Source organism: Aethalodelphis obliquidens, unplaced genomic scaffold (genome assembly GCF_003676395.1).
Source record: "Aethalodelphis obliquidens isolate GAN/ISIS:26980383/991018 unplaced genomic scaffold, ASM367639v1 scaffold50, whole genome shotgun sequence".
NCBI lineage: Eukaryota > Metazoa > Chordata > Mammalia > Artiodactyla > Delphinidae > Aethalodelphis > Aethalodelphis obliquidens.
Genome location: NW_020837994.1, coordinates 9,814,811 through 9,831,085, shown reverse-complemented (window position 1 = coordinate 9,831,085; position 16,275 = coordinate 9,814,811). Strand labels below are relative to the sequence as shown.

Genomic DNA, 16,275 nt, shown 5'->3' with positions numbered 1-16,275 from the left:
TTGCTGATTGTCGATTTTTGGTAGAGAGTAAGGTTTTTAAGGGTTAAAGGTGGAATATGTAATTAAAATTACTAAAACTAATAAGGGAAACATTTCAATATGCAAGGAAAGTAGGATGGGTGTTTTCAGCAAAAGAAGGTGTGAGGAATGAAAGTACATTTTGTTAAGGGGAAAAAATGATTGTCCTAGAACTGGTTATTTTTGGATGGAAAAATATGGGATAAACTAATACATATACAAAAAGTCTTAGAAGGTATGTAGAAAGGGAGCCCTGAAAAAGGAGTTTTGTACATAGTCAGGCTGGGATTAGATTAAATTTAATTAAATTTAGGTAAATTTACCTAATTAGGTAAATTACCTAATTAGGTAAATAGATTTTGTTATTAAAAGTAGGCTGGTGCAAAACTGGATTTGGTTCCTCTCTTTGTTAAGAGAACAAAGTTTTCTTGGAGTATTGCTATTGGAAACAGATTGTGTGAGTTTCTTTGCCTTTAAGTGATCTGTATTTGTTTTTTGAAGTACTGTTTCACAATAACCTATGATCCTATTTGACCAAGTGTTTTGAAACCTTTTTGATGTTTTTGACAAACTTCCCAAATATGAAATTCTTTTTTTTTTAATAGTTCCGCTAACATCTTTTTTTTTTTTTTTTTTTTTTTGGCCGTGTTGGGTCTCCGTTGCTGTGCGCGGGCTTCTCTAGTTGAGAAAGTGGGGGCTACTCTTCGTTGTGGTGTGCGGGCTTCTCATTGAGGTGGGTTCTCTTGTTGTGGAGCAGGGCTGTAGGCACACGGGCTTCAGTAGTTGTGGCACGTGGGCTCAGTAGTTGTGGCTCACAGGCTGTAGAGTGTAGGCTCAGTAGTGGTGGTGCATGGGCTTAGTTGCTCCACGGCACGTGGGATCTTCCCAGACCAGGGATCTAACCTGTGTCCCCTGCATTGGCAGGTGGATTCCTCACCACTGCACCACCAGGGAAGTCCCCCAAATATGAAATTCTAACTAAAGTTCTTTTGACCTCCAGCTGACTCTGGGATGCTTTGAAGGAACCCTGAGACATCTCAGAGAAGAATATTAAACTAATTAGGCTTATTTGGTATTTTAAATTACTTGAGAAGCATCATCAAGTGATTGGAGATGAACCATAGGTTATAGTGTATAGATAAATGTCATTAATACAGATATTCCAAAATTTATATGGAATACCTAAAAATCTGATGTGCCCTGGTATAAGTTATCAGTCATAAGTCTAATTATCTTAAAATGTGCATCACATAAATAGCCAAGTTTCTTGTCAATTGCATTGTAATCAGATCTTTAACCGTGCCATTTTAAGTCTTGTCGTTTGTAAACAATCATTGTTTTACTCTGATGCTTTTATAAAATGAAGATCTTAAAGAAGATTCGTAAAAATGACTTTTTGACAAATATAAGTTTCTGATAATTTTCAGATCATACCACTGAACTGGGTAAGATATTACAGAATTCGGATGGAGACCTGATGACTGCATTCAGATCTTCAGGAATTAATTACATGAGACTAAATGAACTGATGAATATGATTTATAATTTTATCACTTTTTCTGAAATATACTGGATTTTAATCCTTGTTTTCCAGGAAAACAGGAAAGAAAAGCTTTCCTCTTATGCTATGACCTACAACAAGTTGATAAAGTATACCTTTGTAAACAAAGATGAAATATATATCATTTTCTCTCTGCCTGATCCTTCCAGAATTTGGCTTCTCCAGCTGGCTCCCCTGTGAACTTGATGGTTTATTGCAACCAGATTACAATTAGTTATACTAATCATTGCTTTAATTTGTTCTCCTTGTTTTCAATTTGTTTATACTTTCTGTCTCTGCTGTACTATGACTTTATTAATGTATAAAGCTGTATTAGTTGTGTTACCTACATCCTGTCTGTTTTATAAGATTACTGTCTACTGGGGAATTCCCTGGTGGTCTAGTGGTTAGGACTCCAAGCTTTTACTGCTGAGGTTGCAGGTTCAATCCCTGGTCGGGGAAGATCCCACAAGCTGCACAGCGTGGCCAGGAAAAAAAAAAAATTGTTGTCTTTTGCATTACCCAATGTGTAACCAGGTCTCCAGCAAAATTAATGATGGCTAAAAGTCTTCAGACTGTTGATTATATATACATAACCTACATAAAATAACTGTAATAGTACAACTCTAGTTATGGGAAGAAGCAACAAGGGAAAACATTTCCTGGATCAAAAGAGACTAGTAAGACAGGTGATCCAGAGAAGTTCAGATTATCAACAGGGCCTAATCCAAAAATTAACACATTGAGTATAGCCTATCAACAGAATCTTCACCTGATCTAGGAATGAGCCTTCTTAGCACCATGGGACAAAATTGGTCATGAAATGCTTCCCAAATGATGGTTGGATTTATGAGCAAGGCGAGGCACCGTGGATGAAAAATGTTGCCTGCCATATCAGTAAATGAAGGATGCTGCAGCCACCAGCCACTGCAGCCACCCTCAGCTATGCACTCTGAGGGGATTCAGGGTGGAGAAAAGCAGGACACCGGTCCTAGATAGTTAAGGTGCATATCAAAGGAATGATTTCAGTGAGCCCAGACCCTTGCATCTTCCCATACATAGTAAAGTGCTAAATTCATTAACTTGAGATGTCTGGTTTTCTTTAACAGTAATCTTTTGATGTTCCAACTACCTGGTTTTTGTTGCAAAACTCCTGTATATCTTGGCTCCTCCCTTACCTCTTCGGAGCAGTCTCTCAGACGATCTGAGAGGCTGTCCTCCAGGCTTAAGTCCTCAGAAAATCCACTGAATAAAACATAATTCTCAACTTTTAGGTTGCACTTTTTTTTTTTTTCAGTCAACAAGTAGGAAGCTTCTCCTTGTGGAAGGTATTCAGAGTTTGTTGACTGAAGTCAGAGGAACTATGTACTAATATGCCTTGCTCTGAGACCATAAGATCTCAAATTACTTAGCTCCTCTGAGCCTCAGTTTTCCTCATCCACAACATGAGAATTTTAAGGATAAAGTAATAGGTGTGAAAATAGTAACATGTTGTATAAATATTATTACTGATTTTTTTCCCCTAAACCCCAAATAAAAGACTGAACTTCTAATCAACTGAATGAACTTCTAATCAAGGATAGGTAACTAAGGGTACCAATCATTGTTCCTAATGCAGTTGTTATAGAAATCTGCCCCTCTTTTTCCTCTAATTTTCTTTTTCTCTCCCTCCTTAGGTTTAATATTGACCCACAGGCACACTGCTTAACTCTTCTAGATGCCACTCAAAGCCAAAAAGATTGTCGACCTCTGTGCTAATGAGTGTGTGTGTGTTCAAAATTGATCCACCTTTACATCTGCTTCCTTTTATTTCTGGTTAACCAGAATTCATCTGAGTACTTGAATTAATTAATATAAAGGACTAGACATTACTCTTTCATTATTTGAATTAGAGTTTATCTTTAGATTTTTTTTAAAAACATCTGTTTCCTGTTTATTAGTCTATAAAGTCAATGAAGACATCTGTTATGTCTGGTTTTGCTCGTCATCCCCTGTGCCTAACACAGTGCCTGGCACTCAGATGTTTCTTGACTAGAAAGTTACATAGGAAGGAATCACATTTGCCTTACACTATACTAGCAGAAAAGTAATACCTGAGGTTGCAGCTTTGTCTTTTAAGTACCTAGATGTCTTAAGTGGCTTAGGATAAAAAAGACAGCATGGGGTATAAGACAGCATGAGATTTGGAGTCAGAAGACCTGGACCTGAATCCTGATTCTGCCAGAGACTCTATGACCTTAGGCAAGACCTTAGGCAAAACCTTAGGCTTTACCTTTCCTAGGCTTGATTTTCTTATCTAAAAAGGTGAATAATACCACGATGCCTTAGTAGTATATAAAGTATCTAGTATAGTACCTTGTGTTTGATTAGTAGTTTATACTAATTAGCAGTTATTTCACATAATACATAGTAATGGCAATAAAGTTGTATATAGACAGAGTTCTCCCCCAAAGAAAATACTTTTTAATAAATTCATCAGCAGTAGATAGAAAGGAACCATTCTGTGTCTAGGTTAAAAATTGGGAATTTATTGAAATAGGACATTTATTTCAAAAATGAGAACAACGTCCTAGGTCTTTTGTGTTGATACCACTAAATACTTCCGGATTTAAAATCCTATCCACTGATTGATTCAACAATAAAATACTGTGAGCCAACTATTTGCCAAGCACTGTTTTAGGTACTAAAGATACAGATGAAAGACACAGTCCAGGCCTCATGGCACTTACATTCTGGTTCAGAGAGACAAGCAGTAAACAAGATAATTTCAGATTAGAACTGAGAACTGTGTAGGAAATAAACTGTGGATATATAAAGAGTGGGAGGACAGAAAGCTACTTTAGACGGGGGTATATGTCTAAAAATTATCACAGCTCTATGAAAGACTTCTGAGCAAGAAGGAGAGTTGCTGGACAGTTTCTGCTCTCCAGTAATTAGAGGTGTGCCAGCAATACCCAAAGCTTTTTTTTTTTTTTTTTAATAAATTTATTTATTTACTTTGGGCTACTTCGGGTCTTTGTTGCTGTGCGCAGGCTTTCTCTAGTTGAGGCGAGCGGTGTCTACTCTTCGTTGCAGTGTGCGGGCTTCTCATTGTGGTGGCTTCTCTTTGTTGCGGAACACGGGCTCTAGGCGCGTGGGCTTCAGTAGTTGTGGCATGCGGGCTCAGTATCTGTGGCTCACGGGCTCTAGAGCGCAGGCTCAGTAGCTGTGGCGTACGGGCTTAGTTGTTCCGCGGCATGTGGGATCATCCCAGACCAGGGCTCGAACCCATGTCCCCTGCATTGGCAGGCGGATTCTTAACCACTGCGCCACCAGGAAAGTCCCCCCCAAAGCTTTTGATGTATATTATGTTATGATGTTAGACTGACTCTTAAAATTTTGGAATACTAAAAGACAGCAAACATTTACTGAATGTTTACTACGTACAGAATAATGTTAGAGACTTTCAAATAAAAGAATCAGGGGCTCAAGGACTTCCCTGGCAGTCCAGTGGTTAAGACTACCCTCCCAATGCAGCGGGTATGGGTTCGATCCCTAGTCAGGGAATTAAGAACCTGCATGCTGCACGGCGTGGCGAAAAAAAAAAAAAGAATCAGGGGCTCAGATAAATCCTTTATCTTGCTTGAAATTACAGAATTCCCAAGTAGAAGAGCTGGAACTGTATTACAAATAGATGGGGGGAAATGCTTTAGAAGCTAAAATGTGACGCTTCTATTAGTTACTACAAAAAAAACTGCCTTCTCTTTTCAGATTTCTTCACCACCGCAACCAAGGAAGGATATGATATGAGGCCAGTGGACATAACTCCTTTAGAACAAAGGAAATTAACGTTTGATACGCATGCATTGGTTCAGGACTTGGAAACTCATGGTGAGAAACATGGGTCCCTTTTGAAAGAATATCAGCAGCACTCATAACAAATTACCTAGTCAAGACAACATCACCATTATGAACGATTAAGAGTCACTGTTTAGGTTGCTTCCATGTCCTGGCTATTGTAAATAGAGCTGCAATGAACATTGTGGTATATGACTCTTTGAATTATGGTTTTCTCAGAGTATATGCCTAGTAGTGGGATTGCTGGGTCGTATGGTAGTCCTATTTTTAGTTTTTTAAGGAACCTCCATACTGTTCTCCATAGTGGCTGTATCAGTTTACACTCCCACCAACAGTGCAAGAGGGTTCCCTTTTCTCCACACCCTCTCCAGCATTTATTGTAGATTTGTTGATGATGGCCATTCTGACCGGTGTGAGATGATATCTCATTGTAGTTTTGATTTGCATTTTTCTAATGATTTAATGATGTTGAGCATTCTTTCATGTGTTTGTTGGCAATCTGTATATCTTCTTTGGAGAAATGTCTGTTTAGGTCTTCTGCCCATTTTTGGATTGGGTTGTTTGTGTTTTTGATATTGAGCTGCATGAATGGATAAAGATGTGGCACATATATACAATGGAATATTACTCAACCATAAAAAGAAACGAAATTGAGTTATTTGTAGTGAGGTGGATGGACCTGGAGTCAGTCATACAGAGTGAAGTAAGTCAGAAAGAGAAAAACATACCGTATGCTAACACATGTATATGGAATCTATAAAAAAGAATGGTCATGAAGAACCTAGGGGCAAGACGGGAATAGAGACGTAGACCTACTAGAGAATGGACTTACGGACATGGGGAGGGGGAAGGGTAAGCTGGGGCAAAGTGAGAGAGTGGCATGGACATATATACACTAACAAATGTAAAACCGATAGCTAGTGGGAAGCAGCCGCATAGCACAGGGAGATCAGCTCCGTGCTTTGTGACCACCTAGAGGGGTGGGATAGGGAGAGTGGCAGGGAGGGAGATGCAAGAGGGAAGAGATATGGTGATATATGTATAACTGATTCACTTTGTTATAAAGCAGAAATTAACACACCATTGTAAAGCAATTATACTCCAATAAAGATGTTAAAAAAAAAAGTCACTATTTAAATATGAGCCATCCATAAAATAGAATATTTTAGTCACGAAAATGGTATAGTTTGAAGAGTATTTACTGATGTGAGAAATGCTCAAGATACATGTGCAGAATGATTCCAATTATGTAAAAAAACAACTGTAGTTTCTAGGCTGATACTAAAGTTTATGTGGAAGTACAAGCACAATGTTTAAGAATAGAAAAAAATAAAATCAAAGAATGTCACAAAAAATTACCAGATGTCAAAACAGTTATTTAAAGTATATGAAGAGCTTCCCTGGTGGCGCAGTGGTTGAGAGTCCGCCTGCCGATGCAGGGGACGTGGGTTCGTGCCCCAGTCCGGGAAGATCCCACGTGCTGCGGAGCGGCTGGGCCCGTGAGCCATGGCCACTGAGCCTGCGCGTCCGGAGCCTGTGCTCCGCAACGGGAGAGGCCACAACAGTGAGAGGCCCACGTACCGCAAAAATAAATAAATAAAGTATATGAAACTATAGGAATAGAAGAGTTGATTTAATGGAATAGAATGGTATTCAGAAACGTGTGTCTTAGAAAGCAATAAAGAAGGCATTACAAATTAGGGAAAGGAAGGACTGTTCAATAAATGAGCTATGATAAATGACTAGCCATTGGAAAAAAATAGATTCCCTTACTGAAAAATAAATTCCAGATTGATGAAAAGCTAAATGTAAAAAAAGAAAGACTACGAAAAATATTATAATATAGAAATATTTTTTGACTTATAGAGTAAGGAAGCAAGACAAAACTCAAAAGCAATGAAAGTAAAAGTAAAGACTGACAGATGTGACTACAGAAATATTTATTTAAATCTGTGTATCGAAGGATATGATCCGTAAGGTTAAAAATGTTAGCAACACATATGACAGTGAGCCTATTGCTTTAATATACAAAGAATTCATATGAATCAATAAGAAAAGTTAAGCAGTTTTACAGAAAAATGGACAAAGGCCATAAACAGTTCACAGAAAAATAAATTACCAATAAATGTACGTAAAGATGCTTAATCAAGGAAATGCAAATTTTAAGTATAAAAATAATAATGCAATACCATTTTAATGCCAATTATACACTCAAAAAAGACTAGTAATACCCATGTTGATGTAAATGTGGGGAAATGGATCAGTGGAATTAAAATTGGAGAGTGCTTTTTAGAGAGTAATTTAGCATAATCTGTCGATTTTTAATTATAACCATTTTTTTAAAAGACTGCAGTTGACCCTTGAACAACACAGGGGTTGGGGCACTGACCGCCTGTGTAGTCAAAAATCTGCATGTAACTTTATAGTGGCCCTCTGTATCCGCAATTGCACATCCACAGCTTCAAGCAACCACAGATTGTGTGGTATGGTAGTATTTACTATTGAGAAAAATCTGCATCTAAGTGGACCCACTCAGTTCAAATCCACGTGTTCAAGAGTCAACTGCATGAAAATTTAAATGATAGAAGTTATTCTAGCTGTCTATTTTGAGAAGGATGTGCACTTTTTAAAAAATATAAATACCTATTTGCCACTTGTAGGATTTGACAAAGCACAAGCAGAAACAATTGTATCAGCATTAACCATTTTATCGAATGTCAGCCTCGATACTATCTATAAGGAGATGGTCACTCAAGCTCAACAGGTAATGTTTTCATTTTTATCACTTCTGACAGTTTCATTAGACAATCTTTTTCATAACTGCATCTCTGTTTAGCCACCCACCTTCTAAACACACCTGCATCTTCCTTATTATTCTCTCTAAAGGAACCAAAAACGAAAAACGTGTAGCAAAGTCAGTATCCAGAGAGACTGAGGAGTTAGAATAGTCATCACAAAATTATGGTAACACAAAGAGTAAAATTTTGTCAGATCTTTCATTGTGTAAGATAATTATATTATTTGAGTCATGGGATGGTGGTAGGTTGTTAGTGAAACAACTTTTTCCACATAGAAAGCCCACCACAGTAGAAGAGCTGACCAGTTTACTGCAGTCATGTGTATGTTCTGGTTAATTTTCACAAAGTTGGAAAGCTGGAAGGGACTTACATACATGGCTGGGAAGGAGTTCATAAATCACCTAAGATGCTTTAATCTGACCAGATAGCTGAATCCTTAAACGCCAAGTAATACCATTTACGAAGAACTTAAGAAGTGAGAGGCAGTGCTGGGGACTGCTCATATATGATCTTATTTAATCTCTCTAACAACCTTGAAAAGTAGGTAGAATTATTCTGTTTTACCACTGAAGAAAGGATCAGAGAGGTTCAGTAATTTGCAAGAGTTGTCATTGTGGTGCTATGGACAAAAAGCAATAATTTTATATGAAGGATAGAATAAGCTAAATGAACTTAACTGTAGAATAATAATTCATAATCTGTCAATCATGAATTACTGTGTTGAAGAATCCGTTTTCTTTCTCTGGTTATATTTTTTTAATTTTTTAAATTTAGGCTTTCTTCTTCAGATAAATATTTCACAGCAGAGAAATATTAGGATTTCTTTCTTACATAAAATTAGGAGCTCTTGCATAAAATGTCATTACTTCAAAGGTCATGAAAGAGCGAAATTTTTAAAAGATTTTTTCTGTAATATCCAATTAATTATGTATTTAGAATTAAAAGCATTCAGGCCCTAGATTTAACTTAACTTTAAATTTGTATGTGTATTATTTTAGCTAAATGTATTCAGGATCATAACAGACTATTAATATTAAATCCACCAAAGAAAAAGCCACTCATTTAATCCCCCCCAAACCTTTGAGCTATCCTGAAAGAGCTAATGGTACTCTTAAATCAGATTTTTAAGTTTCTCTGCAATATAATCAGTGAATTAAAACTTTTTTGAGGAATTTTTATGCTGCCAGGGCCATTTAATCTTACATTTAAAATGTAGGATTAAGGGCTTCCCTGGTGGCGCAGTGGTTGAGAGTCCGCCTGCCGATGCAGAGGACACGGGCTCGTGCCCCGGTCTGGGAGGATCCCACATGACGCGGAGCGGCTGGGCCCGTGAGCCATGGCCGCTGAGCCTGCGCATCAACGGGAGAGGCCACAACAGTGAGAGGCCCGTGTACCACACACACACACACACAAAATGTAGGATTGGATGTAGGAACACTACTACTTAACTTTTGGGTTTTTTATTACTGGTGTATGAAATCAAAATCCCATTCCATCCTTGAGCCATAGGCCATGAGGCAAACAAGCTTCATACCTGATCACTTCAGAAAGAGCCATGCTAAGTCAAGTGTGCTCAGTCTGAGAATTTGGTTATATTCTGAATTTGCTTATAGTCTGAATAACATTCATATTCTCTGGTGGCGCCACAATAGTTACAATGATCACACTTTTAATAGATTTGACTGTATTAAATTTTTCCACTTAAAGTTTTTGAAGATGCACATACGTGCTATCTTATAGGCTTTTTGAGTCCCAAACTATTTAGAGGCGGAAAGGGAGATAGAAAGAGTTTAGAGTCACAGTACAGTAATTCCTTATTCTCAGGTTCAGAGTCTATAAGAAGTATGTAGTTACATTTTCTACTCTTCTGTATGTAGTTCTGGTAATAAAATAACATTTTATTAAAGACTTAAACAAAAATAATATTATAGTTAATGTCTTCGAACTCCTTCATAATGATATTTGGGGGGAACAAGACCGACAACCCCTAGAGGCCACTTCTGTATGATTTCTGAGGTAATTCTCATGAATATTTCAAGCAGAACTGCATAAAAGAAAATGAACCTCCCTCCCCAATAATATAGATGAGGGATAGGGAAAGCATTAGAGTCAGGGATGTCTGTTGTACACAGTAAAAAATACTTTTTCATTTTATGATAGGAATAATATTTAAAGCAAAACTCCCTCCACATCAAAACATTGGAGTCACACTGTCCTGCTTCAGCCATTAGACACCTGTCTCATCACATTCATCGAATGCTAACTGTGCACCAAGTATTACTGTAAGCATTTTACATGCATTATATCATTTAGTCCTCAAAACAACTCTATAAGATATAGGTAGTTTTTATTCCCATTTCAGCAAAGAGGAGGTCAAAGAAGCTAAATAACGTGCCCAAAGGCTCATAGTAAATGTCAGCGTTTGGATTCAAACCCAGGCAGCCTGACTCCAGAACTCACATTTTTAACCTCCAGTCTATGTGGCTGTGCCATCTGACCGCTGTTCTTAGAGAACATGTGTGCATTCCAGACCCTTTGAAGACTGAGTCATTCCGTAGCCATGCATCTGGAACTACTGTAGCCTCTGTTTTCTAAACGTCAAGGCAGTTTTGAAATAGCCTTTTTCACCCATATTGTGGTCAGTGGAGGACTGTAACCCCAACAATGCACTCCTAGCCACAAACTATGACAAAATGGGAGTTCCACTAGTCATTCTGTTCTTGTTTGGGTTTTTCTGTTTTGTTTATAAACCCTGTTATAGAGGGTCTTTTTCAAGGTTACACCTTCATCTACTTTTTCTTTTGATTAAAAAGAGATAAAAGATGAGTCAGCAAGCTACACGATTTTGAGAAGTTTAGTGGTTAACGTTACATTTGCCTTGTAAGACTGCTTTAAATCATTTCTACAAAAATGTCCCTCCCTAGCAAAGTAAAAGTTTATAAGTCTATCAGATAGGGCTTCCCTGGTGGTGCAGTGGTTAAGAATCCGCCTGCCAATGCAGGGGACCCAGGTTCGATCCCTAGTCTGGGAAGATCCCACATGCCACGGAGCAACTAAGCCCGTGCACCACAGCTACTGAGCTTGTGCTCTAGAGCCCGCTAACTCCTGAAGCCCGTGCTCCACAACAACAGAAGCCACTGCAATGAGAAGCCCGTGCACCACAACAAAGAGTAGCCCCCGCTCATTGCAACTAGAGAAAGCCCACACGCAGCAATGAAGACCCAACACAGCCAAAATTAAATAAAATAAATTTTAAAAAAAGAAAGAACTTGTGTGGTGATGGAGGTGTTAACTAAAAACTTAAAAAAATAAATCTATCAGATAGGGGCCACCTTTTCTTTCACAAATTCTTTGTAGTGCCAAATATAGGAAAGATACTCAGGAATTTAAACCAAACTATGTTATACTGACAATTATTTAAACGATACTTCTATTTTATTACCTGACTTCTAAGTCTTATTCAGTATCCTAGAAATTTCTGATGGTAGAAGATCCTTCAAAATCAACTTCCCTGGCGGTCCAGTGGTTAAGACTCCGTGCTTCCACTGTCTGGGGTGCAGGTTCGATCCCTGGTTGGGAACCAAGATCCCGCAAGCCGCGCAGCCAAAAAATAAAAACTAAAAAAAAAAAAGCAAAGCAATGAAAGATAAAAACTTTCCCATGTAGATATTTTTAAAATAAATAAACAATAAAAAAAGAGTATTTGCTGAGGAGCTCTTGGAGGTTAAGTAAGCATTTAATTGGGATTCTTTCATTGAAAAGACCTAGACATGTGTTTCTCTTCACTGGGAAATACGTTTTCTTCCTTGAATCTCCTACTTCTTTTAATTTTGATATTTCAGATATATAGGTTTCATTTGTTTTGTTTTTTACTTAGCCAAGCAACATTATACCTTGTAGCAAGACAATAATTTTTTTTAATTTTCATGAACAACTCCATGCAAGGGGATGGCATCACTCAGTTATTTTAATTTTTCATTTTAGGAAATAACAGTACAGCAGTTAATGGCTCATTTGGACTCCATCAGGAAAGACATGGTCATCCTAGAGAAAAGTGAATTTGCAAATCTGCGAGCAGAGAACCAGGTGATACAAGTCTCAATTTATTACTAATAAAATAACTGATTTCATAAGTATCCTACTTGGTGAAGAATAGGACCCCAAAACAATTTCATGTGGTTATTAAATAATTATTAGCAAGTTTTTAGATAAAAGTATACATGTTTAACCATACCTAATCTATGTATACATCATAGTTTCTTGCATACTAAAGAATGAGAGTTGTATCTTAAACAGGTCACATAAAAGGAAATCTTTGATCTACATATATTTTATTAAATTTCTAGTGTAGTTCAGAATAATGTTCTCAGAACTGACAGTAATGTAGCATTTTCCATTTTTTTGGTTCTGTAATAATTATTTTGTCACTTAAGAGAAAAATGTTTCTGTAGTTCAGTCAGAACTTTGTTGTTACCCACTAGCTTAAAATATTTTAAAATTTAGAATATCAATCTTTTTTTATTTTTAAGTAGAATACAGTTGGTCCCCCCTTATCTGCATTTTCGCTTTCCACAGTTTTAGTTACTTGTGGTCAACTGCAGTCTGAAAATATTAAGTGGAAAATTCCAGAAATAAACAGTTCATATGTTTATGTCACACTGATCTGAGTAGCATGATGAAATCTTTCACCGTCCCACTCCATTCCCCCCAGGACATGAATCATCTCTTTGTCCAGTGTATCCACACTGTATATGCTACCTACCCATTACTATAAGAAAAAACATAGTACATATAGGGTTCAGTACTATTCGAGGTTTCATCCACTTGGGGTCTTGGAACATATCCCCAGTGGATCAGGGGGGACTACTGTATTGAAACATAAATACATTGTCTAATGTTATGTTCATAATTATTTTCTGAATACGATGAACTATTAGTTCTTTTTTTGTCTTTATTCTTTATCAGATAATGTATTAGAAATCCACAGAATGTCCAATTTTTGCTTATGCAAGGTTTCAGATTTTTTTTAATAAATCATAATATGGACTTTGATTTAACACCAATTGTGTGTGATCTTTCTTTATACCCAGAAAATGAAAATTGAATTAGAACAAGTTAAGCAACAACTGATAGTAAGTGAAACTTTTTTCCCCACTTCAGAATAGTTCATTAATTTCAGAACAAATATTCATTACAAGATCACTTTCTTAATTTTTTTTTTCTTTAAAGAATGAAACCAGTCGAATCAGAGCAGATAATAAACTGGATATCAACCTAGAAAGGAGCAGAGTAACAGATATGGTAATGTGCTTTTAAATGTACTTTTTTGCACTTACTCCTTTTTAATTCCTTTTAGTCTTTTTTTTAACCTCTTGATAAACCATATCGTTTAGTTTACAGATCAAGAAAAGAAACTTATGGAGGCAACCACAGAATTTACCAAAAATGTAAGCTGCCATGTAAAAGTTTCTCTTCTGTATAGCTCTCATGCCTTATGTAACTGCCTTTATATGTATCATTTTATAAGTTTGGACTTCAACAAGCTAGCCCTATAGATTCCATGATTTCCTCATAGCTGTTATAGTTAACCAGTACTTTGGGGGAAGCTGCTACCAGGTGGAGGGGAGTACTTGAGCTGTGACTTCTGAGTCAGAATCAAGCTTTCCAGGTAGCATACTTTTTTTTAACTAAATTATTTTTATATGGAAGAGAACTATTTTTTTAAAAAGACAAGGATTCACAATTAGTATTTAAGGAATGCCTAGGTTCAGTCAAATAAAAAATTTTTATGTTAGATACTGTTTTACTTAACTTTTTTGTCTATTAATTTATTTAATCCTCATATCAGCCTCTGTGTGAGGTAGGCACTCTATTCCCATTCTACCAATTTGGAAAGTGAGGCAGAAGGAAGTTAAGGTCACACAACTAAAAAGTGGTAGAGCCAGATGTCAACCTGGATTCTAAATTCCATACTCATAACTACTGTTTACCTCTCAGTAATCCTAAATTGTGATCATTAATTAATCTCTGTGGCTGAGTAAAACCTAGCTTTCTGACTCAGCCTAGTCCTTTTCTTAAAAGTTAAGAAGTCACTCGGTCTACAGTCTAACATAAGAGACATCACTCTTGATTATAATTCAGTAGACGCGAAGGTCCCATTTGCCGTTCTAAGCAGCCTATATTCCCTTCTCTAACTTCTTGGCCAGATAAAGGAGATAAACAAGGAAATCAACAAATTCTCTCCCAGCTAATTTCTGAGCTATAAATATCATCTCATTTCTCTTTCTACCCCTTAGTCCCTATGCATATAGCATTCAGTGTTACCCAACAAGCATTTCTGCCATCTCCTTTAAATACTGGTGCCAGTTCATATTATAAACCCAGTTGGTTTTTCCTTTTGCAAAATATATTTAAAGTTTTAACTATGATATCCTAAGGACTTTATACAAATAAGGTGATAGTTTTGTGACTAACATTTTTGCTTCTTAGTTTATCCTCATATATTTAGGTCTCAAATACAGGCATACCTCAGAGGTATTGCAGGTCCATTTCCAGACAACAGCAATAAAGCAAATACTGAAATAAAGTGAGTCACACAAATTTTTTGGTTTCCCAGTGCATATAAAAGTTATGTTTACAATACACTGTAGTTTATTAAGTGTGCAGTAGCACTATATCTAAATAAACAATATCTATACCTTAATTTAAAAATAACTGCTAAAAAGATGCTAACCATCTTCTGAGCTGTCAGTGCATGGTAATCTTTTGCAATAGTAACATCAGAGATCACTGGTCACAGATCACCATAATAAATATAGTAATAATGAAAAAGTTTGAAGTACTGCAAGAATCACCAAAATGTGACACAGAGACATGAAGTGAGCAAATGCTCATGGAAAAATGGCGCCGATACACTTGTTTGACTCAGGGTTGCCACAAAGCTTCAATTTGTTTAAAAACAGCATGCAGCATCTTCGAAGCACAATAAAATGAGGTATGCCAGTATCTTCCTGTGAGGTTTTTAGTAGAAGGTGCCCAGAATGTGATAATCCTAAGAAATAGTCTCCAAATATCAAAGTGGAAGGAATACTTTTGTCAATTTGTAATATTCATGTAGTGTTATTTTTTCTTTTTAATATCACTGTGCTTTTTTACTGTTTCCCCACTTAAAACTTTTGTTACACAAAATTAGCCCATAAGTGAGGATTTCTAAAGTAAACATTTTTCTCCATGATACACAGGGACAAAATTTAATTGTCTTATTCTTAATTACTACAGGATACCAAAACCAGAGGTATTATTTCAGAGACCGGTAACAAAATTGACACTGAAATTGCTTCTTTAAAAACCCTAATGGAGTCTAACAAGCTTGAGACAATTCGTTACCTTGCAGGTAAGGCTGTGTTTGTCAGAGAAAGGAATTACTGTCATTTGATTTTCGGACTTATTAGCTCCTACCTCCCAAGGTAGCCATGGGGTACAGAAGAGAAAAGGAGGAGCTGTAACAGATTTCCTTTATTGTTTGGTTCCCTGGAGTACTTGGAAAATGTAAGTTTAACAGGCAGTAAATTTAGGATATAAGTTTAACAGGCAACTCTGCATCCTCCTAATGGGAAAAAGCATATGGATGTCAAAGATAAACATAAACACAAGTACAAAACGATGCAAAGATACACTGGGTATTCCACAATGAAAAAAACGAAAATTTTTAGATAAAGATCACCAAAATAGATACAGACCATTAAAAACCACAGCAAGCAAAGGGGCAAAAACTACCTCCTATCTTGAATCCAACTGACAGAGCAGGGATACTACCCAAAATTAGATTATTTGTCACATACTGAGTTCCTCAAGTACCATGTGACCTGACCAATTTACAGAGCCCCAAGGAGTTAGAAAGAATGCCCTAGTCAAGTAGTACATTTTTCTTTGTATAAAAAAGTAATACATTTTCATCCTAAATTGTTCATATAATTCAAAAGCAATATAGTAAAAGTGAAAGCCTTCTCCCTCCCCATGTGTATTTACTATTAGTAGTATATATCTTTCTAGGCTTTTCTTTCTATATGTGAACATTGCAGA

At 36.7% G+C, this 16,275-nt stretch overlaps 2 protein-coding genes across 9 annotated transcripts in view; one reads left to right on the top strand and one right to left on the bottom strand.

Moving 5' to 3' along the window:
• Positions 1–16,275, top strand: part of CCDC90B (coiled-coil domain containing 90B) — a 54,381-nt gene that overhangs the window by 27,821 nt on the left and 10,285 nt on the right. For 4 of the 5 annotated variants that reach the window (XR_003428113.1, XM_027083544.1, XM_027083543.1 and 1 more), the window contains exons 2-8: positions 5,309–5,428; positions 8,056–8,159; positions 12,178–12,279; positions 13,284–13,325; positions 13,423–13,494; positions 13,587–13,640; positions 15,472–15,586. Coding sequence is in view for 4 of the 5 variants with exons in the window: in XM_027083544.1 (XP_026939345.1) it covers positions 5,309–5,428; positions 8,056–8,159; positions 12,178–12,279; positions 13,284–13,325; positions 13,423–13,494; positions 13,587–13,640; positions 15,472–15,586 (609 nt within the window). In the remaining variant the exon portion in view is untranslated. The remainder of the gene's footprint in view (positions 1–5,308; positions 5,429–8,055; positions 8,160–12,177; positions 12,280–13,283; positions 13,326–13,422; positions 13,495–13,586; positions 13,641–15,471; positions 15,587–16,275) is intronic. The other variant, XM_027083547.1, reaches the window with a different exon arrangement.
• Positions 11,430–16,275, bottom strand: part of ANKRD42 (ankyrin repeat domain 42) — a 77,775-nt gene continuing 72,929 nt past the window's right edge. For 3 of the 4 annotated variants that reach the window (XM_027083533.1, XM_027083537.1, XM_027083538.1), the window contains one exon: positions 11,430–11,810. In XM_027083533.1, coding sequence (XP_026939334.1) covers positions 11,720–11,810 — 91 coding nt within the window. In that variant the 3' untranslated portion in view covers positions 11,430–11,719. The remainder of the gene's footprint in view (positions 11,811–16,275) is intronic. The other variant, XM_027083536.1, reaches the window with a different exon arrangement.